General features: G+C 52.7%; 1 protein-coding gene across 3 annotated transcripts in view; it reads left to right on the plus strand.

Annotated features, from left to right (window-relative positions):
- Nucleotides 1-25,989, plus strand: part of SLC19A1 (solute carrier family 19 member 1) — a 41,470-nt gene that overhangs the window by 10,374 nt on the left and 5,107 nt on the right. For 2 of the 3 annotated variants that reach the window (XM_077830015.1, XM_077830016.1), the window contains exons 2-4: nt 5,383-5,704; nt 22,220-22,964; nt 25,429-25,621. In XM_077830015.1, the coding sequence (XP_077686141.1) occupies nt 5,528-5,704; nt 22,220-22,964; nt 25,429-25,621 (1,115 nt within the window). In that variant the 5' untranslated portion in view covers nt 5,383-5,527. Of the gene's footprint in view, nt 1-3,000; nt 3,277-5,382; nt 5,705-22,219; nt 22,965-25,428; nt 25,622-25,989 lie in introns of those variants that run through there. The other variant, XM_077830017.1, reaches the window with a different exon arrangement.

Below are 25,989 nucleotides of genomic sequence, written 5' to 3' on the forward strand. Positions count from 1 at the left end.
GTTCAGTGTATTTGTGGGGAGCGGGCAGGGCTGTCCGAACCAGATACAGTCAAAAGTTGTCAGTTTTGCCTTAAACCGATGGGTAAAGTTACCTGCATATTGGAAGGGTTTCCTCCCCTGGCCACACTAGGAAATATCTCCAGCACTGCAAGTCCCAGGGAATGCTGGGTGTCTGCTGCAATTGGCAGGTGCATACGGGCTGTTGCGTAGCTAAAGTCTATATTGTAGGGGGATGGTGATGTCATTTCTCTTTCCCTCTTCCTGGTCCCAAGGGATTTAAGTTGACAAGGGCATGGGATAGGAAGTAAGTTCACAAATCCTGTTCTGGGCATTATTCCAACTAAGAGCATACTGAGCAGAACACTTACTGAAGAGGTCTGTAGATGCTGAAAGATTTAGACTCCCTTCCTAAGAAATTTACCAATGCCCTTTACTCTGATTCTGAACTGGATGTCGGGATATCTAGTCATCCCGTATTTGTTGAGTGGGTGCGATGAGATTTTTAGCACTAACACTTTACTCACTGAACCCCATTAAGTCTTGCTTTTGCCAACCCACAACTTAGCTAATTCTCACGCACATCCCCAGCAATCTCACTCCATTCCCCCTTTGTCTTGTTTTTTTTAAATCTATCAATTCCAAAAAATTAGTACTAGAGCTGTTTTGATGAAATGATTTTTTCAGAAAATGCCAGTTCATCAAAACCAAAACATGTTGTGAGAAAGGGTCAGTTTGAATCAATTTTCCAACTTGAAAAAATATCTAAAAATTGTCAAAACATTGCAATTTAAACAAAAATTCAATTTTTCTAGTTTGAAATGACTTTGTTTTGAAGTCTAGCCAATTATGGTAAAAAAAAAATATTTATTTTTTGGTTAAATGGCCAAAATCAAAATGAATCATTCCAGTTGACCTGAACCAGTTGGTTTTTTCAGGTTTTTGATTTGCAAAAACTTTCAACAGTTTGATTTTTCATCCTGAATTGGGATGGGAAATGTTTTTGAAATTTACAGGCACTTACTAAAGAGAACTTCAGATTATAATTCTCTCATGATCTGGGTTTCCTAGCACATCCCTTTGAGGATATCACAACCAAGTGTTCACATTAGCAGGTGATCATCTTTCCTAGCCTGATGTATGACTTGCTTTCTATCATTATAAAGTGATTAGAGAGACAAGGTGGGAGAGGTAATATCTTTTGTTAGACCAACTTCTATTGGTGAAAGAGACCAGCTTTCAAGCTTACACAGACTTCTTTTTCATACATAAACATCAAAGCTTCTCTTTCACCAACAGAAGTGGGGGCAATACAAGATATTACCCCACCCACCTTGTCTCTCTAATATCCTGGGACCCACATGGCTACAACAACACTGCAAACAATTATAAAGCTACGTCCATTACCTGTGGTTGGGGGATATGTTCTCAGAAAGTGCTCAGTGATGGATCTGGTTTTGAATGATTAGGGTGTTTGCCTGTAAGAAGAGAAGTGAATTTTAAGCTGTAAAGCTTTGCAAACAGAAGAATTTTGAGATGATGTGAAAACCACAACAGAGTGCACAGGCCCCCATGCATGTGCAATTTTTAAAACTAGAGGTTTCAAAAAGAGTTTTTTAAAATCCACGTGCTGAATGGCTTGTAGAGCTGTAATAGGGGGACCAGGTGAAAAGCTCACAGATGAAACTTTGTGTGGGCTTTCACCTGTGACATGATGTGAAAATGGCTCTCCTGGAGGTCCTTTCCTGTTCTGTCCTGGGGGCCATTTGTACTCTGCACCTTTGTGTTCTGTGGTGCTGAGCATTTTGTTGTGGCCACTTACAGACCTGCTAGTAGCAGCTGGTAAGGAGATGTGTGTCTGCAGGGATGCTGCAGGAGCACCAAGTGGATCATCCTCCAGACGTTGTGAGGTGCACGCTGGGTGCTGTAAATACCATTTGCTCATCATTAGAGCTGATCACAATTTTTTTTCAACAAAAAGTGAATTTTATTTGAAACTAAAACTTCTGCAAGGGGCATTTAGGTCCCCTCCCCCCCATTTTCTGGATTTTTGTTTTTGTGTTGTTCCTATCTCCCGTTTTATCACGAAATGCAATAGAATGAATTATGTCTGTGTGGTGGTTTTTTTCACATTTTTTTTGGACATGCTAGCTCTTCAAAACATCCTCACATTTGGAAAATGTTAGTGACAAAAGGAAAAATGGAAAAGTGAAAGGGGAAAATCCCTAACCATCATTCCTTTTCCCCCCACAGGCAACCTTAATACAGCATTTCATAACTTTTGCCACCTTAATAATGTTCTTTGAACTCAGTTTTTGTGTGGTGTGTGTGTGTATATATGTATGGGGGTAGGGATGAGGGGGAGAGAAGATCATTAAAGGGGAAACTAGTTCTTTGCAAATTTGTCTATTGTCCCTTTGACCCTACAGCCAATATGTTACATGGGCAGCTACACTCTGCATGTACACATTAACTTTTAACTTGGATTCGCAGTCTGCGCCAAAGTCAGTCAGATCCCAGTAGCATAGGTCCTGGTGCTGGGGGTGCTGCAGCACCCCCTGACTTGAAGTGACTTCCATCACATACAGGGTTTACAGTTTCAGAGGAGCAGCTCGTGTAAGTCTGTATCCGCAAAAAGAAAAGGAGGACTGGTGGCACCTTAGAGACTAATCAATTTATCTGAGCATAAGCTTTTGTGCCACAAGTACTCCTTTTCTTTTTAGGGTTTACAGTGTGGTTCAACGGCTCTCAGCATCCCCACTATAAAAATTGTTCCAGCATCCCTGCCCAATAGTTACGGTAGGTGCACAAGTCTGTATCTGCTGTATTCACTGGAAACAAAGGGCCTGTTACATTTACTCTTGAGTCAGTTGAATCCTTTTACTCTCTGTGGAATTAGCTGTCTCATCGTGATGAGTCCGAGGCCAGTAGTTTAATAGTCTATATTTAGAACCGGCCGAAGGAAAAAACAAGTAAGTTTTTAAAGACCAGGCCTATAAAGTTTAACAGTGGTGTCACTAGTAGGAAGTTATGGAAACGGCGCTACTAACCGACAGACCAGTGGTGAGCTGGAGCCGGTTCATGCGAACTGGTTGTTAAATTTAGAAGCAGTTTTAGGACCGGTTGTTAGGGCTCCCTGAGCTCCCAGCTGGGGAGGCTCCCCTGGCCCCTGCCCAGCCTCCCCCCCTCTCGCAGAGCCTCTGGGTGCCTCGCTGCCGGTGCCAGCGCTCTGGACCACTCCTGGGCAGCTCTGCAGCTCCTGCCGCACTGAGCAGCATGGTAAGTGCGGGGGGGCTGCGAGCTCCAGCAGGCCGCGCGGCATCCAGACACGCTGCCCTGAGCAGCATAGTAAGGGGGCTGTGGGAGGAGGGGTTGGATAAGGAGCAGGGAGTGGTTGGAGGGGGCGAAGGTTCTGGGGGGGCGGTCAGGGGACAGGGAATGGAGCAGGGTTGGGTAGGCAGTCGCTGCCCCAGAAAGCCAGGCTGGGGCTCGGCTGGGGCAGCCCCCCAGGCCAAGGGGGCCCCGACTCACGGCGCTAGGGGCTGTTGGAGACAGGGCCGGCTCTAGGCACCAGCAAAACAAGCAGGTGCTTGGGGCGGCCCATTTCTAGGGGCGGTATTCTGGCGCCGGCCATGCTGCCGCTAGAAATGTGCCCCCGCCGCTCCAGCTCGCCTCCGCCTGCTCCCCTGAGCCCGCCGCCGCCGCTCCGCTTCTCCCCGCTCCCTCCCAGGCTTGCTGCGCGAAACAGCTGTTTGGCGCGCGGCAAGCCTGGGAGGGAGGGAGGGAGAAGCCGAGCAGCGGCAATGGTGGAGCAGAGGTGAGCTGGGGCGGGGAGCGGTTCCTCTACCCCCCCCCACCCGTTACTTCCTGCACTCCCCCCCACCCTCGCTCACCTCCGCTCCGCCTGCTCCCCTGAACGCGCTGCCTCCCCCCTCGTTGCTCATGCAGGGGGAAGCCGTAGGAAGCAACGGGGGGGAAATGCGGCACACGCAGGGGAGGAGGCAGGGCCGGGGATTTGGGGAAGGGGTTGGGAAGGGGCGGGGGGGGCACAAAAAACCGGGGGCTGCCAAAAATATTTTTGCTTGGGGCGGCAAAAATCCTAGAGCCAGCCCTGGTTGGAGAAGGGGCTTGGTGCTAGAGGGGGGTGCATGGAGCAGCACCGTTTGGGGTGCGCGGGGCTATGGAAGGGCTGAGGGGCCCTGCGTCGTGTCTTGGGGGAGGGGCTGCACTGCGGCTGGTACCTGCACTGCGTAACCATCCGGGCAGCTGCTCCGGGGCCCCGCGGGCAGAGGCTGATCCAATGCCGCCTCGCTCAGCAGCCGCGGCTGAGCTCCATGCTGCTTCCTGCCCGGCCCAGGAAGCGTGACCGGCTGCACTGGGCAGGGAGATCAGGCATCATGTGACTGGGCACCGTGTAGGGCCGGGGAGCCAGGCCCCTTGCAGCAGCAGCCGCCTCTGCCCCAGGAGCCGGGCAGGGCTGGCTGGTGTCATGGCTGGGGGCTGCCTTGGGCGTGCTGGGGCGAGGCCCCCCCAGTCTCTCCCCCTCCTGCACTGTGGGGCTGTCCGGCCTCCACCGCTCGGGGGTGTTCACCTCCCACAGTGGAGAGTCGGGCAGAAGGGAGCCGCCGCCCCACATGCCGGGAGCAACCCTACTGATGCAAGGGCTGCAGGACTCCTGCGCCACCAGCAGGCACCTGGGATGGAGAATGGGCCTGGGGAGGGCAGGGGGGCAGGACAGAGCCTGGGGGGACAGGAAGGGGCAGGATAGAGCCTGGGGGGCAGGATGGAGCCTGGGGAAGGTGGGAGGGGGCAGGACAGAGGCACATCCCTTAAATCAGAACTTTTTATAGGGAACTGGTTGTTAAGATTTGGCAGCTCATCACTGCTACAGACTATTTAATAGAGAAAGGTAACCATCCCACAGCATTCTACAGTGGGGCTTTGATTCCCTGTTAAATTCAGTGGGACTGGGTCACTGCAACATTCCCATTCCTCTGGCAGAAGTCCCTTTGCCTCCCCTGGAATTCAGCACCTTGGGGAGTAAAACTTTCCAGCTGAGAGAAACAAACCAATCTGCCTGGCTTTTCGGTGGAACAAGTGGGGATTTTCAGGTATTAGCTAAAGAGTGAGGCAAAGGAACAAGCAAACCCCTGTAAACCAGACTTACTGAGGTTTGCGATTTATTTTACTTAGTTCTTAAACATCCTCTGAGAACACCCATCTATTTGTGCTGCCTGCGTCTTCGAAGGAAGTGTGTGTCGGCTTTTTTGTTTTTGCGACTTTGCAGCTAGAAAAAACATATACCAGAGAGAAAGTTCAGGGTATTTGTTTGCAATTATTTTGCAGAGAAATTTGATTTGTTGCCAAACTCTTCTATTTCCACAGAAATTCCAGCAGCAGATCTATGGGTGGGAGATTCTCTCTGCAAGGAGACGGAGAGACTGGCCTGAAAGTGGCTCAGCCTGTCTGACGGCCACCTGGGAAAAGGTCGTTTCCCTCTGATGCACCAGAGAAGGGCGACGGCAGAGCCATGTCTGTCGAGGATGATGGCTCTGTAATGCACCCCCCTGAGTCTGCAGTGGACCAGCGCTGGAAGTTCCTCGTCTTCTACCTCTGCTTTTACGGCTTCATGACCCAGATCAGACCTGGGGAGAGCTTCATCACCCCCTACTTGCTGGGAGCTGACAAGAACTTCACCATGGAAGAGGTGAGTCTGCAGTGTGTGTCTCTCCGTCTCCCCCACCATGCAGCTGCCATGCACCTGGCTCTGGAGAGCAGCAGTCTGCAACATGTGCTCCTTTTCAGCATCTCCTTAAGGGCAAGTTAGGCTCCCGTAAACACTGCTCCTGGGGGGCTGCTACAGGGGCTCACGGAAGTGATTCTCTCTGGCGGATGGGAGAGCAGTACGTGCTGAGATGAAGCAATGAGGGGGAGGTGAGAACAGCTACGTGCTAGTGATGCAAATCTATCTGTGAGGTGGGACAGCACCGGACTGGAGCGAGAGGTACATCCGTCCGGGACAGGTGTGCTCTCTGTACCAGCAATTCAGAGCCCTCTCCCCACTGGTAGGCCAGTGTCTGCCCCTTATATCTGTTTGTGTAGTGTGCGCAATTCCTTGTGTTTTTCACACAACCAGACAATGCTCTTCTCAAGCAGCAAGAGCGCCCCAGCACATCTGCAGGGGTGGTGGGAGTTCTTCTCCGTCCCTGTGTGCTAGCCGCCCGGCTGGGTTATGGGGTTTGCTCTTAGCTGGATTGCAAGCTACTGCCCCTTTGCATGTGGTTCAAGAGCTCCGAAGGCTGATGGCACCTCGGGGTGAGGGGTCCATCTGGGAGGCTGTCAGTGAAAAGGGGGCTCCTCTCCAGTGTTATCCAGCGGTGTGAGGGGACACAGCCTGTGCATACATATGCTACACTAGGGTTTGGAGACAGCACCGGTGCCACGTTCTTCACATGAGGCATTCTCAGCCCTGTTGTAAGAGCCGCTACCTGTGGGAGCTCGGTGTGTCTCGCTGAGCCGTGGAAAGGCCACAGGAGGTGCACTCCGTACCTGTGCCCACAAACGGAGCTCGCCCCAAGGCCACCCGAGTGTGGGGGCTGAGTTAAACTGAGCTGGTTTTTAAATGTGAGAGCTGGGCCAAGGGTAGCCCAAGCTAAGACCCTGCTCCATGTTTAGGGGAGATGCTTGAGACCCCCACGGCCTGATGGATCCTGTGTGAAAATCCTGCTTCCCCACGCTGTCCCGCTGCCCTCCCCATCCCTGAGTCCAGAGCCTTTAGTTCCTGCTGCGTCTGTGCTGTGGCTGCCCAGCCCAGGCAGTGGAAATGAGAAACCCTTCAGACGGGCATGGTCAGGGATGGCAAAGTGCAGCGAGGCACAGCCCTGAGTTACCCTGCCTCGCTGACATGCAGGAGAGAGGAGACAGCTGCGCCGGGTTTCTAGGGGAGGTGTCTGAGTCGCTGTGGTTCTGAGAGGCCAGCCCTGGGGCCAGCTGGGATACTGCCGTGATGGGGGGCAGTCTGAGGTGCACGTTTCACGTATGGCTTGTCAGGGGAGGGAGAGGCTGTAACATCCTCTCTGTGATCAGCCAAAGGGCTCCTCAGCACTGACCAGTGCTACCACGAGGGATCAGCCCTGGGCCTTGTGCTCAGGGCTCCCGAGGCAGAGCCTGGCGGGAGTGAGAGGGGAGCCCGGCAGAGAGGGCACAGAGAGGGGTGGGTGGGGAGACAGGGATGGGCTGTGGTTTGGAAACACTGGCGACGGCCTGCCACGGCTCCCCCCTGCTGTGTTCTCGTCTGAGTCTGGCCAGCCCAGAAAAGTCAGCTGGGAGCTGCGGGTACAGAGGAGGCTGCTGTCAGTAGCAGGGAAGACTGGGTACTTTTCATCCCGCTTTATCCCATTGGTTCTGCTGGGCCCACAGCTCCCCCACCTCCCACCCCGTGGGGGTGGTCTGTGTGCCAGACCCTGGCGCTGGATATGGGCACTCCCAGGCTGTGAGGGGAGCATACAGCAGGCTTGGGGACGACATGGTTTCCGGCTGCCTTTCAATCCAGCTGGCCCAGGTGTCATCCCCCAGCATGATCGCTCTGTGGGGTGTTGGGGGGGGTTGGTTTCCTCACTCCTCAACCTAGTTTCCTTTTTTGACAGGGTTACAGGGCTAGTGGGCGGGGGGAGCAGTAGATGTGACGTATTGTGATTTTAGTCAGGCTTTGGATACAGTCCCACGTGATAGTCTCATAGACAAACTAGGGAAATGGGGTCTAGATGAAATTACTGTAAGGCAAGTGCAGAACTGGCTGAAAGACTGTACTGAAAGATAGTTTTCAATGGTTCGCTGACAAACTGGAAGGGCATATTTAGTGGGGTCCCCTGCATACAGTAATAGTCCATATTTTCATTAATGACTTGTATAATGCAGTGGAGAGTATGCTTATGAAATGTGCTGATGACACAAAGCTGCGAAGGGTTGCAAGCTGTTTGGCATACGGGATTAGGATTCAAAATGACCTTGACAAAGTAGAGAATTGGTCTGAAATCTACAAGATGTAATTCAGCAAAGACAAGTGCAAAGTACTTCACTCAGGAAGCAAAAGTCAAATGTACAACTCCGAAGTGGGGAAGAACAGGCTAGGAGTAGTTCTCCGGAAAAGGATCGGGCAGGGCGTGTTAGTGGGTCACAAATTGAATGTGAGTCAATAACATGATGTGGTTGTGAAGAAGGCTAATATCATTCTAAGGTGTAGTAACAGGAATGTTGGATGTAAGACATCGGAAGTAATTGTCTGTCCTGCTTAGCAGTGGTGAGGTCTTAGCTGGAGAACTGTGTTTAATTCTTAGATTCATGGAGTCTAAGGCCAGAAGAGACCACTGGGACCATCCAGTCTGATGCCCTGTACAGCACAGGCCAGAGACCTGCCCCCAAAATAATTTTTTAGAGCGGAAAAAGAAAAGGAGTACTTGTGGCACCTTAGAGACTAACCAGTTTATTTGAGCATGAGCTTTCGTGAGCTACAGCTCACTTCATCAGATACATCAGTATCTGATGAAGTGAGCTGTAGCTCACGAAAGCTCATGCTCAAATAAACTGGTTAGTCTCTAAGGTGCCACAAGTACTCCTTTTCTTTTTGCGAATACAGACTAACACGGCTGTTACTCTGAAACCTTTTTAGAGCGGATCTTTGATAAAAACATCCAACCTTGATTTAAAAATGGTCAGTGCTGGAGAATCCACCACGACCTCCGGTAAATTGTTCCAATGGTTAATTACGGTCACCATTAAAAATGTATTCCTTTATTTCCACTTTGAATTTGTCTAGCTTCAGCTTCCAGCCATTGGAACGTGTTAGACCTCTCTCTGCTAGATTGAAGAGCCCATTATTAAATATTTCTTCCCCATGTAGGTGTTTATAGACTGTGATCAAATCATCCCTTAATTTTCTTTTTGTTAAGTGAATAGATCATACTCCTTGAGTGTGTAAGGCAGGTTTCGAATCCTTTCATCATTCTCGTAGCTCTTCTCTGACCCCTCTCCACTTTGTCAAATCCTTCTTGAATTGTGGGCACCAGCACTGGACACAGGATTCCAGCAGCGGTTGCACCAGTGCCCAGACAGAGGTAAAGTATCCGCTCTACTCCTACTCGAGATTCCCCTGTTTATGCATCCCAGGATCACATTAACTCTTTTGGCCCACTGGGAAATCAAGTTCAACTGATTATCCACCATGACCTCCAAATCTTTTTCAGAGTCCCTACTTCCCAGGATAGAGTCCCCATCCTGTAATTATGGCCGACATTCTTTTTTCCTAGTTTTGTACATTTACAGTTAGCCAAATTAAAATGCTTGTTGTTTGCTTGCGCCCAGTTTACCAAGCAATATAGATATCTGTCAATCAGCGTCCTCCTCTTTATTTACCACTCCTCCAATTTTTGTGTCATCTATAAACTTTATCAGTGATGATTTTATGTTTTTGTTCTAGTCATTGATAAAGATGTTACATAGCATAGGGCTAAGAACTGATTCCTGCATGATCTCATTGGAAACAGACCTGGTCAATGTCGATTCCCTGTTTACAGTTACATTTTTGAGACTTATCAGTTAGCCAGTTTTTCATCCATTCCATGTGTGCCATGTTCATTAAATATTGATCTATATTTTTAATCAGAATGTCACGTGGATCCAATTAAAATGCCTTACAGAAGTCTTATTATCTCTACATTATTACCTTTATCGATGAAACTTATAATCTCATCTGAAAAAAGACATCAGTTTAGTTTGACAGGATCTATTTTCTATAAAGACATGTAGATTTGTATTCATTATATTATCATCCTTTAGTTCATTATTAATTGAGTCCCATATCAGCAGCTGGATGTCAGGCTGACAGGCCTATAATTACTCAGGTCATCCCAAAAGTTTAGTTTAGTCTCTAAGGTGCCACAAGTACTCCTTTTCTTTTTGCGAATACAGACTAACACGGCTGCTACTCTGAAATCAGGTCATCCCGTTGACCCTTTTTAAAAATGGGCACAACATTAGCTTTCTTCCAGTCTTCTGGTAACTTCCTCTCTGCTTCAAGACTTACTGAAAATGAACATTAATGGTTCAGCAAGCTTCTCAGCCAGCTCTTTGATAACTCTCAGATGCAGGTTATCTGGACCTGCTGATTTAAAAGTGTCTAACTTTAAGCTTCTGTTCAGCATTCTCCAGAGATACTAACGGAATGGAAAGAGTGTTCTCACTATACTATGAGACTCTGTCATCTGTTTTTTCCCCAAATACAGAACAGAAATATTTATTGAACACCTCTGCCTTTTCTTCATTATTATTGACAATTCTACCATTTCCATCTAGTAATGGACCAATACCATAGTCAGGATTCTTTTCGTTCCTAATATGTGTTAAAAACTTGTAGGCTCATAGACTTTTAAGGTGAGAAGGGACTGTTGTGATCATCTAGTCTGACCTCCTACACATCTCAGGCCACACAATCTCACGCACCCACTCCTGTAATAGTCCCATAATCTCTGTCTGAGTTACTGAAGTCCTCAAATCATGACTTAAAGACTTGAAGTTACGGCGAATTCACCATTTGAGAATCCACTCTTGTTCAAACCAGCTAGTGACCAGCTCCTCCTTATTGTCCTTAACTCTGTTAGTCATAGAGTTGTCCTGGAGTCCCTTGGCTTCCCGTATCAATTTTCTACAATTCATAATTTCTGCTTTATATTCATTATTATCATCTTCCCCTTTCTTCCATTTGTTTTATATATATAAAAAATATTTTTTACAGCTGCCTTCATTTCCCTTCTAAACCAGGCAGTTTTTCTAACCAGCACAATCTTCTTCCTCAGTTGTAGGATTAAGACTCATTGGGCATCATTCATTTGCAAATTGGATACAATTAACTTAGGCTTGAATAGAGACTGGGAGTGGCTAAGTCATTATGCAAGGTAACCTATTTCCCCTTGTTTTTTCCTACCCCCCCCCCCCAAGACGTTCTTGTTAAACCCTGGATTTGTGCTGGAAATGGCCCACCTTGATTATCATACACATTGTAAGGAGAGTGATCACTTTAGATAAGCTATTACCAGCAGGAGAGTGCGGTGGGGGGAGGTATTTTTTCATGCTTTGTGTGTATAAAAAGATCTTCTACACTTTCCACAGTATGCATCCGATGAAGTGAGCTGTAGCTCACGAAGGCTTATGCTCAAATAAATTGGTTAGTTTCTAAGGTGCCACAAGTACTCCTTTTCTTATTGGGCATCTATTAATGTGTTCTTAAATGATTCCCAATTATCCTTTACATTTTTCTGATTAAACTCCTCCTCCCAGCTGATTTGGGTTCATAATTGTTTTCAGCTTTGTGAAATTGGCCCTATTAAATTCTGGGTGTCACATTTTAGGAAAGATGTGGATAAATTGAAAAGTCCAGAGGAGGAGAGCAACAAAAATGAGAAAAGGTTTAGAAAATCTTATCTTTGAGGAAAGGTTAAAAAAAATGGGGCATCTTTAGTCTTGAGAAAAGAAGTCTGAGAGGGGACCTGAGAACATAATGCAAATATATGAAGAGGTGTTATCCAGAGGAGGGTGATCAATTGGCCTCCATGTCCCTTGAAGGTAGGACAAAAAGTATTGGGGATAATCTGCAGTATTGGGGATAATTTAGGTTAGATATTAGGAAAAACTTTCCAATTATAAAGGTAGTTAAGCTCTGGAACAGGCTTCTGGGGGGTGCGTGTGTGGAATCCCCCTCAGAGGTTTTGAAGAACAGGTTGGACAAACATCTGTCAGGGATAGTCTAGGTTCACTTGGTCCTGCCTCAGTGCAGTGGGCCAGACTAGATGACCTGTTGAGGTCCCTTCCAGCCATACAGTTCTATGGTTCTTATTGGCTTCAGCTCCCGAGAGCAAAGCCTGACTCTATGCTACCTGGCTGGTCTTCTGTGGGAACATCTCCTGGCTGGGCCTGAGCCCCCTTCCGAGGGGCGATGGGGTTCGGCCGGTCTGGGCTGTGTCCTCTCCGGAGGGTGAGGGAGGATGGTGAGTGACACCCCTGTGTGCAGATGATCTCCTCGCTCGGTGGCTGCCAGTGCTCTAGCCCAGCACTGAGTGTCCCAGAGAGGAGCAGGGAGAGGCCAGGCCGGGTTGGGATTTTGGAGGGGTGATGTGGTTGGTACGGAGGGCAGTTTGGGTCTCGGGATTGCTGGGTGCTCTGCTCCTCTGACCTCACAGGTGCCTTGTGCAGTGCGACTGTTGTCACCAGTGAGCCCCCCACAGATGGCACCCCTGTGCGCTAGGCCCTGTGGGGACTGTGAGAGCAGGAGTCAGTGTGGGTCCGTGAGGGTTAGTAGCCTCCTGCCCCAAGTCTCAGAGACCCTTTCCACCACAGAGGTGGCTGGACATTTCATCTCAGTGCTCCCCTCCGGTTGCCAGCTGATGCCCCTGAGCTAGCGTGTTCCGCTCTCTGTCCTGTGGGACCCCTCTCGCGGGCGGGGTCTCCAGAGCCCCATGCTAAGGGGCTGATCTCCCGTCCTAGGCAGGGGGGACACGGCCATCCAGGTGAGGTGATGGGCCTTGAGCTCGGTGACCAGGAATGTGCCCTGCACTGAGCTGCCAGCATGGCAGGGGCTGGCCTGTGGGGGCAGGTGGGCTGCTCTGTCTCTCACTCAGGCCCCTCTGCAGCTTCCTGACTGGGAAAGTGACTTTAAAAGAGCATCTCGATGGCCAGGGGTCGATCCCCTCTGATTGCTGAGGGGAAGCTGCCCGGCCCACCCCTCCTCGCGCCGTCCCTGCAGCACGGCCTGGCTTAGTTCACTGGTGCAGGGAGAGATCCCTGCTGCACCGAGGAGTGTCACGGGCGAACGGCTAGACAACGCCAAGCAAAACAAGTGTCATGTTACCCGCACAGCCCCTGAGCTAGCGCGAAGGAGACCCTGTGCCCACCCCTGCTGCCACTGCCCTACCCCTGCCGGCCCCTCCCAGAGAGTAATGGGGTCATGTGCTTCCAGGGGCCTTTCATCGGAGGTTATGCAAACTCCGTGACAGAAGTGGGTCAGCATTGTTCCTGCCCCTCTGTCCCTGCCCCTGCGGCTGTTGCAAAGAGGCCCGGTGGGCTGGGGGCAGGCGAGGGAGGGGAAGGGGAATGGGCAGTGTGGGGGAGGGCAGCAACGGGTGGGCAGGACCTTGAATCAGCGCAGGCTGAGAGTTCACTTTCTGCACTGTGCCCCCTGCTGCCAAGGGGCCAGATGAAGCCCAGCGCCTCCGTGAATCCTGGCTGAATGCTGGGAACGGTCCCCACACACAGATAAGGAGAGTCCTTCTCTCACCCTTCGTGGCAATGGAGACCCCAACCCCTGCTGGCTGACGGGGCACATGCAGCCGAGCCGGGCGGCGTTGGCGAGGAGGGGTACCGCAGCGCCGGCTCCTGGAGACGTTCTCTGCTTAGGAGTCGTTACTCTCCGTCCTCGCAGCCCGAATGCAATTACATGTCACAGCCCTGGAGGGAAATGCCAAAGAAACCCACCGCAGGAGCATCGAACCTCAAAAAGGGGAACTGCACAGAAGTAAGGAGACTTGTGAAATGGAAATTGAAAGCAACATGCCAGGGTGAAATGCCAGCAAAGGGCATGGAGACTATTAAAAACACCATACTAGAGGCTTACACTAAATCTATACCACACATGAAAAAAACAAACCAGTATGAGGATCAAAAAAATGCCACCATGGCTAAACAGCAGAGTGAAAGAGGCACTTAGAGGCCAAAAGGCCTCTCTACAGCCTGTTTCTTCCCTCTCAGGTGCCTGGCTTTGCACTGGGGGGGGATTTCAGGGTGAGGAGTTGCACAGAAGACCCTGGAAGAGATACTGCAGCCAGTTGAAAAACAGGGAAAAGGATTTGCCCAGATCCAGCAGTATTTTGCATTGTGCTGGGCTTGGGAATGTGTCAACGGACTCATTCCTGCGCTGGAAACATCATGCTTTGGAGGAAATGTTTGTGAAATCGGAATTTTGGAAAAGTGGAGATTTTCAAGATTGGACCTCCCCCATGTGACTAAACTGGAAAATCCAGATTGTCAACACAACCCCCTAGTCATGGAAATCTAAAAAACTCCCTCAACTCTTACAGTGTCCACGTGTCCATTGTGGGGTTGAAGCTGGACAATTTTTTTGAAAAATAATTAAAAAAATTTTTTTTGAAAAAGTATCTTCTGTTGTCCAAATGCCAGATTTGAACTGTTCTCTTTGGTTTGCAGCACCAACAGACCCATGTGATCCTCTGGATGGTATAATTATCACACCATAAACGAACCTTGCCCGGCTTTCCTGGTGGCTTAGGTTTTAACCCAATTAATCGCCTTAACAAGGAGCAGTTTCTGCTTCTCTGGAAAGCCTCGGCTGGAGTGCACCTGGCCAAGTGCACGCGGTCTGGCATGGGGGTTACAGTGTGCCAAGGACTGGTGCAGAACACCGCATGGACTAGATCATGTCACCCTTGTGCTCCGTGCTCAGGGCCTCCCTTCTGCCTCGCTTCCCAAGAGGTCAAATTTCAGAGCCATCAGCTGTGGCTTCCTGTGTGAGCAGTTTGGGTATGTGCTGTGGGAGGGGGAAAAACAAGGAGCTTATAAAGAAAGAAACGTGTTTACAAAGGGCTTTTAAAATGTGCCCGTTTTAGTTAACCTTTCTGTGCCCGATGCACGTGCAGAGCCTCGCCAGAGAGGGCAGCAGCAGAGCTCCGTGGAAGCAGGCCTGTCTGATGGATGCCCTGGCGCTAGGGCTGGCGAACGCTGCCCTGCCAGTCAGTGCGTTTGCCCTAGCTCTCGGGGATTATACTAACAGTCTTGGGGGATAGGTGTAATACCTGTGACCACATCAGCCGAGATGATCTACTGGTCTCGGCTGCCTGAAAATCAATGGATGCACCTTTAGTTTGGGTAGTGTCTTCCGTGTGAGCCACAGCCCGAAGTGCTTTGCAGAATCTGCTCGTGGTAGCGTGAGGGGCAGGACGAGGGATGGGAAGCAAGGGGCCTGTGCTGCTGGCCTCGTGGGCCGAGCATGGGATTGCTGCTCTCTCTGACTCGCTCCCCGTCCTGGGCAGGGCCGCTCAGAGGGCAGGGAGAGGCTCGTCTGGGGACTCTGCACAGTTATCAGGCCACGGCTGCTCAGCAATCCCGGCCAGCTGGGGAGATTCAGAAGTGTGGGGAAGCAGGGCAGGGGCATCCGGTCTTTCTGAGGACAGGGAGTCTCCCCTACCTTGCTGCCTGCACCTTCCTGCTGGTGGCAGTGGGGAGGGGAGATGATCTCTGGGCACTGTCACTGGTAACGCTGTCCAGCAACTCTCTCCACTCTGGTGACTAGAGGGCTGTGTCCTCTTGTGTCTGCTCTGACTTGCTGGGACGGTGGCTGCTGGCGCCCCTGTGAGGTGTCCAAAGGGGTTTTTGAATGACTGTGGAGCTTTGTGGGGCTGCAGTCACAGAATCATAGGACTGGAAGGGGCCTTGAGAAGTCATCTAATCCAGTCCCCTGCACTCATGGCAGGGCTAAGTTTTATCAGACCATCCCTGACAGGTGTTTGTCTAACCTGCTCTTAATCTCCAGTGACGGGGATTCCACAACCTCCCTAGGCAATTTATTCCGGTGCTTAACCACTCTGACAAGAAGTTTTTCCTAATGTCCAGCCTAAACCTCCCTTGCTGCAATTTAAGCCCATTGCTTCCTGCTCTGTCCTCAGAGGTTAAGAAGAACAATTCTTCTCCCTCCTCCTCGTAACAACCTTGTATGTACTTGAAAACTGTTATCATGTCCCTCCCCAGTCTTCTCTTTTCCAGACTAAACAAACCCAGTTTTTTCAATCTTCCCTCATAGGTCATGTTTTCTAGACCTTTCATCATTTTTGTTGCTCTTCTCTGGTCTTTCTCCAATTTGTCCACATCTTTCCTGAAATGTGGCGCCCAGAACTGGACACAATACTCCAGTTGAGGCCTAATCAGCGCGGAGTACAGCGGAAGAATTACTTCTCGTGTCTTGCTTACAACAATCCTGCTAATACATCCAAGAATGATGGTCACTTTTTTGGCAACATTGTTACACAGTTGACTGATATTTAGGTTGTGATTCACTATGACTCCCAGATCACTTTCCGCAGTACTCCTTTCTAGGCAGTCATTTCCCATTTTGTATGTGTGCAACTGATTGTTCCTTCCTAAGTGGAGTACTTTGCATTTGTCCTTACTGAATTTCATCCTGTTTTCTTCAGACCATTTCTCCAGTTTGTCCAGATCATTTTGAATTGTAATCCTATCCTCCAAAGCACTTGCAACCCCTCCCAGCTTGGTATCGTCCGCAAACTTTGTAAGTGTACTCTCTATGCCATTATCTAAATCATTGATGAAGATATTGAACAGAACTGGACCCAGAACCGATTCCTGCGGGACCCCATTTGTTATGCCCTTCCAGCATGATTGTGAGTCACTGATAATACTCTCTGGGAATGGTTTTCCAGCCAGTTATGCACCCACCTTATGGTAGCTCCATCCAGGTTGCATTTCCCTAGTTTGTTTATGAGAAGGTCATGTGAGACAGTCTCAAAAGCTTTACTAAAGTCAAGATATACCACGTCTACCGCTTCTCCCCCATCCACAAGGCTTTTCCCACTGGTAGCAAGGTTCTTCTCTGGGGAGTATCCCAGCACGCAGCCTCTGTGGGCTCTCACTGGATGGGTAACACCCAACCCTCTTCTGCAGTGAGAGGCAGTGGGGAGCTGGACACGTGCAGCTGGGAATGCAGTGGCTGCGTAAGAACAAATAGCAGCAGCTTGGCTGGAGAGCGCCCGTGGCTGGGATCTTCACTGTCTCCTGGTAAAGTTACACTCACTTCTGCTGTTCTCTGCCGCATGCCGACTGCTCAGTTACTGGCCTAGGCAGGCAGCTTGGGAATGGCTGGATGAGCACACTAGCCAGAGCCCCTTCTGTTCTTTATTGTGCGAGAGCAGCGCCTGGTGCCTGAGGGAGAACAGGCCGCATTGTGCCAGGAGCTGTACATGCATGCAGGGAGGGGTGGTTTTATAGAGGGGCACTGAGATACAGAGAGATTGAGGGCAGATTTTCCAGAGGTCACTCCCAGTGCACACATCTGTGTTACTGCGGGGTTTGGGCCATAAGCTGTGAGGGTCCTGTGCTAACATGGACACTGGGAGAGCTGGTGAGGGCCCGTTCCAGGCCCTTTGCTGAGCCCATGCTAGTTAGGGGAACCCTCTGCCTTTCTCTCTAAGCTCTGGAGTTGAAGCTTGCCTGCTGCTGCCCTGCGTCCTGGCTCTGCTGTGCTCCTCGTCTTTGCTGGTGATTACCCAGAAGCCAATGCACCCCTCGTGGCGTTGTGTGGGGAGATGAGGCAGAGAGAGGCCACGAACCAACGAGCCACGTGGCCTTCCCCTGGAATCCTCCGCTACCGCTACCAAGATGAGGGGAGACAAAGGGGTGGCTGAAGTGTGTGCGTGCAGAGTGTGTTTGCAGCTACAGAGATCTTCACATGAGCCAGGAAGCCTCAGCCCTGAGAGCAGAATGTGCACCTGGCCTGTGCTTCCCCTCTTTACGGGGGTGCTTCCGCCTCCCTGGACCGCCTCTGCAGGCCACCCAGCTCTCTCCTGGCCTCTAGGAGAGGAGGAGACTTTACACTGCTTAAAATACCAGTGGCAACTCTTCACGTTCCCCCAGGCAGGCCGCAGAGCTTAGCCCCGTGTGCTGGGCTGTCAGCCCAGGACTGAGCTCCCTGAGGGCGGAGGGCTCCCTGCCCACACGCACACACCAGTGCCAGCAGCAGAAGCGGTCTCTGGCACACGCAGGCCTGGCCGTCACTCCTTCAGTAGGGGGGCCTGGTGGAAACTTTCTGCCTCAAGATTGCTCTCTTCTCCCATGGCTGTGAGTCCTTCCCCCTCTGTCGCACCAGTCCTGGCCTCCCCCATTGACAGTGCTGTGTGGTGGCTGTCTGCTGTGCCTGTACCCACCGGGCTGTGGCATGGCGGGCCTTGCCCTGAGGCAGTCTCTGACCCTGCAGAGGAGCTGGGAAGCAATGGGAGGGCGGGTGCCAGGCATTCCCGTGCTGTGGAGCTCTCTGCACCGCCGGCAGGAACACGGGCTTGGCATGGGAGAGGGCTTTGGCTCCGTGCTGGCGTGCCTGGGGGGCGGGCCAGGCTGGGAGCCCCGCGCTGATGATTTTCATGCGAAGGAATGCTGAGCTCCGGGCAAAGGCATCTGCTCAGCGCTGGGCCCAGCACAAGGTAGGCTGTTGAATTCACCGAGCTAAGGGACCCAGGATTTTATTAAGAGGCTTGGCCTCAGTAATGAGGCTGCGGCGAGCGGGCTGCTGCTGTGCGTAGGTCCCAAACTGTAACCGTGATTCTAAGACCCCAAAACTCTTGGTAACTTACTCTTGGCGAGGCGGTGCAGGAAATAACTCCATGGAGACACGGCCGTCCGAGCGCTAGGTGGCTGGCACAAACTGCACAGTGCAAGAGCGCTTTCACTTTATTTAGTCTCAATCACTTCCACACATCCACAACCGGTTCGTAAAACACCCCAAAATCAATAATTACCGAAGTCTGGAGCTGGCTTCGAGTGGTACAAGGACAGCAGGCCAATTGGCTAGTCTTCCTGCCTGCCGTTGAGTACCCTCCGGTGTGCCCACGAAGTGCTCCCGCTGCGTCCACCGGCCCCATACTTTCTCTCCTTGTTTGTTTGGCTTAGTGTAACTATAACATGTCAGTAAAAAAATCTGTTAAACAGTTTCAAAGTTTAAACAAGAGGTTTCCTCAAACCATTAGTTAGATGTGTTTTTGAAGAGTCCGCATGTCTTAAGGGCCCTGAGGAACGCATCCCAAAGGGCAGATACAGATAATCTTCCTGTTTTTCTAAATCACATGCATCAGCAATTTCACCAGAGCTCTTACCACGAAGGACAGTGGGTCACCCCCCTGCTTGGCTGCTTGCTCAGCTATGCTAAGGCTGTTGCAGAGGCCTGCTAAGCTCTATTGATTTAGCTGTTTTTGGCAATAAGGATGCTAACCGATATTCCAGTTATTGGTAGTGGTCCCGGCATTTTGATAGTCTGCCAAGATCTCCCTGTATGAAAGGACACGGTTTTGATTGTGTTACCCGTTTTCCCACTGGCTCCAGCAGAAGCTCTGAGAGTCAGTGTTTGCCCCTGGCTTTCACAGACAGGCCGTGCTGGAATTAACCTGCTGCTCCCCCGCACATTGCATGGTGCTGGCTGGGCGTCTCCATTTGAAAGGGATCCCACTGCACTCAGTGTGTAGCCTGATCAGTAGAGGCGTGTTACTGGGTGCAAGGTCATCCAGAAGTGCAGCCTAAGCCCTTCCCCAGCTCCCCACTTGTGCCCTGCATCATGTACTTCTATCAACTGAAAGAGGCTCGTGAACGTGCCTGCCTGGGGGGCGGCTTCAGATTCAGGCTGACCACAGGCCCTCCCGCCCACTTTCACCTGAACTGGGGAATGTTTGGTGGGGAGCAGGGCCTGAATCATCCCCCCTTTGGATGTGCCCTGGTGTAGGGAGTGGAGATACTTCTGTGGCAAAGTGCAGTGTGAGCTGGCTATGGGACAACGGGTTCCTGTGACACTCTGTACCTTGGGGGAGGGCCCTGTGACCCTCCATATTTCTCATTTATATATAATGGTGATCTTGCATATGAAGCACGCCATGTAAGACATTGGGGAAAGGTTATGAGCTGCTGAAAGTCACTGTTCTATCTAAATATGTACATCATTAGAGCATATGAAGTTATGAGATTGTGTAGTATGGTTGTCAGTAAAATGTGGAGTAAGTTGCGGAATCGGCCAGATATTATCCCCCTAGAGACAACAGCAAGGAAAGTAACCAATGTCTGGGCAGGTGACAAATAACCATCAACCACCATTGTTCAGCATGGGAGCTACAGTTCAGTGACTCACCAGCATAAGGCCACAGCAGGGGTATTGTTCAACCTTGCCTGGGGACTCAGCAATGCCCCCAGACATGCCTGGACTTGAATTCTCCAAGCACATGGACTAAGGGTATAAAACAGAACATAGGGGACCCATGCTTGGCCTTTTCTTCTCCCCGCACTTATGCTGCAAGCAACAAGGACACCGAGAAGACTGAAGACTCCAACTGAAGATACTGGCCCAGGTTTCAAGGGAGAAATCAGTGTACTTTGAACTGCAATATCCAGTGGGGTGAGAAAAGCTGCTTAATTTAGATGTTGCCCAGTCTAATAGGGTGGAGAGTTTAGACTACTTGTTTATATTTTCTTTAGGTAAGCACTCTGACTTTTTGCCTATCACTTATACTCACTTAACATCTATCTTTATCGTTAATAAACTTGTTTTACTGTTTATCTTTACCAGTGAGTTTGCCTGCAGTGGCTGGTAAATCTGCTAAGGTTTGGAAAGGCTGGTGTGTATCCACTCTCCATTGATGAAGTAGTGAACCAATTAATAAACTTGCAGTGCACGTTGGTATATTCCTGAGGTACAAGGCTGGGAGATAGGGCGATTTGGCTGGTGCCTTTCTCTGGGTGATTCATGAGTGGCTGTGGGAGCATTCATGCAATCTATACTCCTGGGGGAATTCTGCGCCACTGTGCATGCCCAGAATTTATGGCCCCTGCAGACTTTCTAATGGGGAAGCAAAGGGAAGCCACAAGAGCAGTCATGCGACCCTCCCCAGCAGTATTTTTCGGGTGCCCAGAGCAGCCTGCAGAGAGGTAAATCACTGTGGGGCAGGAGGCGGGACGGGGGAAGATCCGGCTGGTGGCTCCTAGCCTGAGCCGGGCTCAGCTGTTTGGCCTGGCTGGGGCTGGGGAGGATGGGACTTCCTTTTCTCCTGCACAGCATCCAGGGCCAGGTCAGACCCACCCCCAGATTTCTCCCTGGCTAAAGGAGCAGGAAGCTCTGCAAACTCCGTCCCCTACCCCCGCTTCCTGCAGCTATCGCTCCTCAGCTGCAGGGGGAGGGATCCCTGTACAGGGAGCTGCTCCACCATCCACCCAACCCTCGTGCATCCAGACCCACTCATACCCAGACCCTCCTGCTGAGCCCCCTTCCCCCCGATGAGCCCCACTCCCCCTGCACCTGGATCTCCACTCCACAAAGCCCCACTCACCCAGCATCTGGACCCCCCCCCCCCTTAAGCCCCCAACACCCAGACCCCCTGCTAAGCTCTGTCCCCCCCCACACCCAGACCCACCCCCCCGCTGAGCCCCAACCACCTTCACCTGGGCCCTCCTGCAGAGTCCCATTACCGTTGCATGCAGAACCTGCCAAGAAGCCCCTGTGCATCTCGGGTTTAAGAGCCATTTAAACTTGTCTCTAATTGACGTAAACTAGACCCCAAATTGGTTTAACCCCAAATCAGCATCCACACAAGGGTTTGCTTCCATTTAACTAAACCAGTTTGTTGTCTCTCCGGTTGTCACATGGGTGCAGCTTGTCCATGTAGCCACGGGCTGAGTGCAGGAGCCCGGCAGACAATCCTCGCCTGGCAGAGTTCTTGGCTGCTGTGCTGGAAGCCCTGGCTGGGTGATGAGGAATTTGGGGTGTTTCTGACTCCAACAGTTTGCTGAAGTGCCCAGCCCTCAGGGCTCCAGAGCAGACCGGCTTCCAAAGCTCAGCTCGTGCAGTCCTGTTGCTAGAGCAGTGGTGCCCAAACTTTTCCTCTCGCTCCCCCCGACCTGTAATAGAATGTGTCTGTGCCCCGACCCCGGGCCCGGCGCGGAGTCCTGGTGGCCGGGAGCTGAAAGCAGGGGCCCGTGGCTGGGGCTGAGGGCCAGGAGCAAAGCTGGGACTCCTGTTCTGCCTGGGGTTTGGGGCCAGGGGTGGGGTCGGGGCAGAGCTGGGGCTCCCTCCCTGCCCCTTTGGGGGGGGCTGGCCCGGGCCCTGCCATGCCCCCCTGGATGTTCTTCCGTGCCCCCACAGAGTTTGGGGACCACTGAGCTAGAGCACTGCAGCGCAGAGCTGTGATGTGTGGGGGGGGCTAAAACGAGGTGCCAGGATCCGTATTCAGGCATCCGGGGTCAGCCTGGTCCCAGCCCCCCAGTCAGAAGGTGGAGCCGCCACCAGCCTGCCCCACGTCCTAGCATACCTGGCTCTGCAGCCTTCCTGTGGCGACGTGGATGTGAGCGTTGGGGCCCAGAGCGTGCCCGTGTCCTGCTCTCACTGGTTTGCGTTGCCTTGCAGGTGACCAACGAGATCACTCCCGTCCTGTCCTACTCCTACATGGCCGTCCTGGTGCCCATCTTCCTGCTGACGGATTACCTGCGCTACAAGCCGGTGCTGGTGCTTCAGAGCCTGAGCCACATCTCCATCTGGCTGCTGCTGCTCTTCGGCACCGGTATCCTGGCCATGCAGTTCATGGAGTTCTTCTACGGCATCACCATGGCGGCCCGCGTGGCCTACTCCTCCTACATCTTCTCCCTGGTCTCCCCCTCGCAGTACCAGCGCATGGCCAGCTACTCCCGCGCCGCCGTGCTGATGGGGGTCTTCACCAGCTCCGTGCTGGGGCAGCTCTGCGTCACCGTGGGCGGGGTGCCCTTCATGACGCTCAACTATGTCTCGCTGGGGTTCATGCTCTTTGGGCTCGTCCTGACGCTCTTCCTGGAGCAGCCCAAGCGAAGCCTCTTCTTCAACCGGAGTGACGGCCCCTCGCCCTCGGAGCTGGACAGGATGCAACCCGTCGGGGGCAAGCCAGTGCCCCCCACGCCCTCCCGCTGGCGCAGCTCAGCCCTCTTCCGTATGCTGAGGGAGCTCGGCACCATCGCCAAGCTGCCCCAGCTGCGGCTCTGGTCCCTCTGGTGGATCTTCAACTCTGCCGGCTACTATCTCATGCTCTATTACGTGCAGCTCTTGTGGAATGAGATTTACCCTACCACGGACAACAGGAAGGTCTACAACGGCGGGGTGGACGCTGCCTCAACGCTGCTCGGTACACGGCCCTGTCTGCCTCCGGGGGTCCCCCTCTCTCCCCTGCAGTGCGTGGTGTCCAAAGGGGTCTCGGGGCTCTTGTAGTGCTACCCGGCAGGGGGACAGAGGGAGGGGCTCTGGAGGCCAAGGGGATTACGAGGCACGAGCCCCACTCTTGGCATGTTCTGAGCCAGGCACTCGTTCCCCAGGAACGCGCCGCATGTGACCTCGCTGAGCTTTCTGAAACAAAAGCTGCTCGGCCCAGGGGATTAGCTCCCAGCTGGATGCGAGTCGCTGCTCACAGCCTGCCTCCCTCACACTGCGTGTCCCAGCCCGGCATGTTTCTGTGCCAGGCAGGCCCCTGCTGGAATGGGAGCGGGCGGGGTCTAGGAGTCCCTGCCAGGCAAAGGTCTTCTCTGCAGCACAGAGCGTCCCATGACTTAGCGGATGAGATGCCAACCCCTGTGTGTATGCTCCGATTTAGGTTTAAGAGCCATTTAAACTTGTCTCTAATTGACGTAAACTAGACCCCAAATTGGTTTAACCCCAAATCAGCATCCACACAAGGGGTTTGCTCCCATTTAACTAAACCAGTTTGTTGTCTCTCCGGTTGTCACATGGGTGCAGCTTGCCCATGTAGCCACGGGCTGAGTGCAGGAGCCCGGCAGACAATCTGCCCCCAGACTGGAGAGCTTCGCCTCCGTTTTCATGAGCACTGAGCTCACGATTTAATCTGGCAGCACGGAGGCTGTCTGAGCTGTTGCACTCAGCCGAAGCATGCATGGCATAGCAGCCTGCAGAGGGCACGCCCCGAGTCAGTCCCACAGTTCCAGCTGTAGCCAGAGCTCTGGGGCTGTACCACGTTGGTTCTGGAGGGTGCCGTGGTAAAGCTGGGCCTGTCCATGCAGCAGCAGGTCGGGAAAACACTTAGCCAGGGGGCATCCCTAGCCACTGAACCTCCTCCCAGGGACTCTCTGAGTCAAAACTCCTGGGTATGCAACAGCTCATGCCTGTTAACCTCATGGCACGTGGGCCATGCTCCTCATGGGACCCATCTGGACTCCGCAGGCAGCTGAGGTGGCTGTGTGCTGCTCCCGAGGGGCATCCCGGGTTGTGAGACACCTCGCCACCACCTGCCCTGAGCAGGAAGCCGTCTTGTCTGTGCCTGTGTAGCTCTGCTCCCTGACACCAGCAGCCTCTGGACCCACAAGCACTGACTTCCCCCTGCAGACTCGCCCCCCGGTGCAGGCTAGTGACAGACACACAGCAAGCCCCGAGTCCTTGGCGCAGCCCGTCACTGCCATGCTCAGAAGTGACCAGGTAAGCTGTTCCCGGAGAGACAGCGTGCACCCAGCTTGACTGGCACCGCTCAGGGTCAGGCCTTCAGAACAACTCGCACGGAGAGCTGGTCAGAGTGACAACAAACAGAAGTTTATTTACGAAGGTTAAAATTTAAGAGCACCAGTAATAAGAACACCAGGTGACGTGTAAAACGAAGGGGATAACGCTTCTTAGAGTCTCAACTGAACTCTGCCAGGCTAAAGTCCTTGTCTACAGCACCTTCTGCCCCCGAACAACCGCCCCACAGCACAAGCCCACATGGCCCGCTAGTGTCCTCGGTGAACGATGAGCCAGGGGTCTGAGCCCCTTCTGAAGTGCAGCCCCTCGTAAGGCTCTTCTCCCCCATTGCTTGTCCTCGGGTGAGCTCCCCCTTGCTTTCCCGTCAGCCTGCTTTTCCTGTTCACTTCACATGCCAGTGGGGCTTGAATCGTCGCTGTCCATCAGGGAGAGGGGACTAGCCAGGCATGTGTCGGGCACAAGCTCGGGTTGTCCACACGGCCTTGGGACAAACTTTAAAACATGATTTCAGCACATCCGCATACTTCCTTTGCTAGCGACAGTACGTGCATTTCACAATGGCATTAGCCAGCAGTGTGTCAGCACTTGAGCCCTCACAGGACGCTCTGTGGATCAGTCCTAGGAGCGCAGTGTGTTGGGTGCAGTGAGTTTGTCGGTCCGGGAGGAGTTGCTGGCAGAGAAGTGAGTCCTTTGCCGTTTTGCATTGAGGGCTGGCTGAAGGGAGGTGACAGAGAGCAGTGATGGCTGCATGGCAGGCCGCAAGCGCTTAGCCCGGCCCCTCCAGACTCCACGCTCACAGCCGTACTGGTGCCTGCCAAGTGAGTGTGTCCCACGGGAAAGGCAGAGCCAGGGCTGTGCTGGACGCGGCAGGGCTGGGAGGGCAGTGCCATGGCAGAGTGAGTGTGAATGCCCTGGGCCTGCTGCTCATTCTCTGGGGCAGACGGGCAGGTGAGCGCTGTGCTTACAGGGCCCAGCTGCATGCATCTGTTCTTTGCGTGCTGCCATCTCCGTGTGGCCCCGGGTTACTTCCTGTCACCGTGGGACCAAGTGCAGCCAGGCAGGCTCCTGCCCCGGGCTCGGGCCTACCCTGCGGGCAGGCTGCAGTCACTGACACCTTGTCTCCCCAGGTGCCATCACCGCCTTCTCTGCGGGCTACGTGAAGATCCGCTGGGCCCTGTGGTCGGAGCTGGTGATTGGCGGCGTGACGGCCTTCCAGGCGGGGCTGCTCTTGCTGATGAGCACCACCAGCAACATCTGGCTCTGCTACGGGGCCTACATCCTGTTCAGGGGCTCCTACCAGTTCCTGGTGCCTATAGCCATGTGAGTTGGGGGGGTCTCGCTCTGCTGGGTCCCCCACTAGTAACACGGACACAGGTGTATAGTCCTGGCTGCAGCTGGACGCCGGGTCTGCCACCCCCCCCCCCCCGGCAGGCGCGCTGGTATCAGAGTGCAAAGAACGTGGGCTGCGGCGAGGGGCTGGTGGCTGGCCCTGAGCTGCGCCTGGGGGCTGGGCTCCCAGCAGAGGGCCAGGGCCAGGGCAGCCGGGGCTTTCCGGTGGGGCCCCTCAGCCCACATCCAGAGAGGCCAGCTGACCCTTGCTCTCCAGGTTGGTGCAGTGCCTTCTGGGGTGGGTGGCACAGGGGGTTCGTGTGAGTTGTAGGTGGGACCGTTTCCAGTGATGTACCTCC

Source organism: Eretmochelys imbricata, chromosome 11, assembly GCF_965152235.1.
Source record: "Eretmochelys imbricata isolate rEreImb1 chromosome 11, rEreImb1.hap1, whole genome shotgun sequence".
In the NCBI taxonomy this organism is placed as follows: domain Eukaryota; kingdom Metazoa; phylum Chordata; order Testudines; family Cheloniidae; genus Eretmochelys; species Eretmochelys imbricata.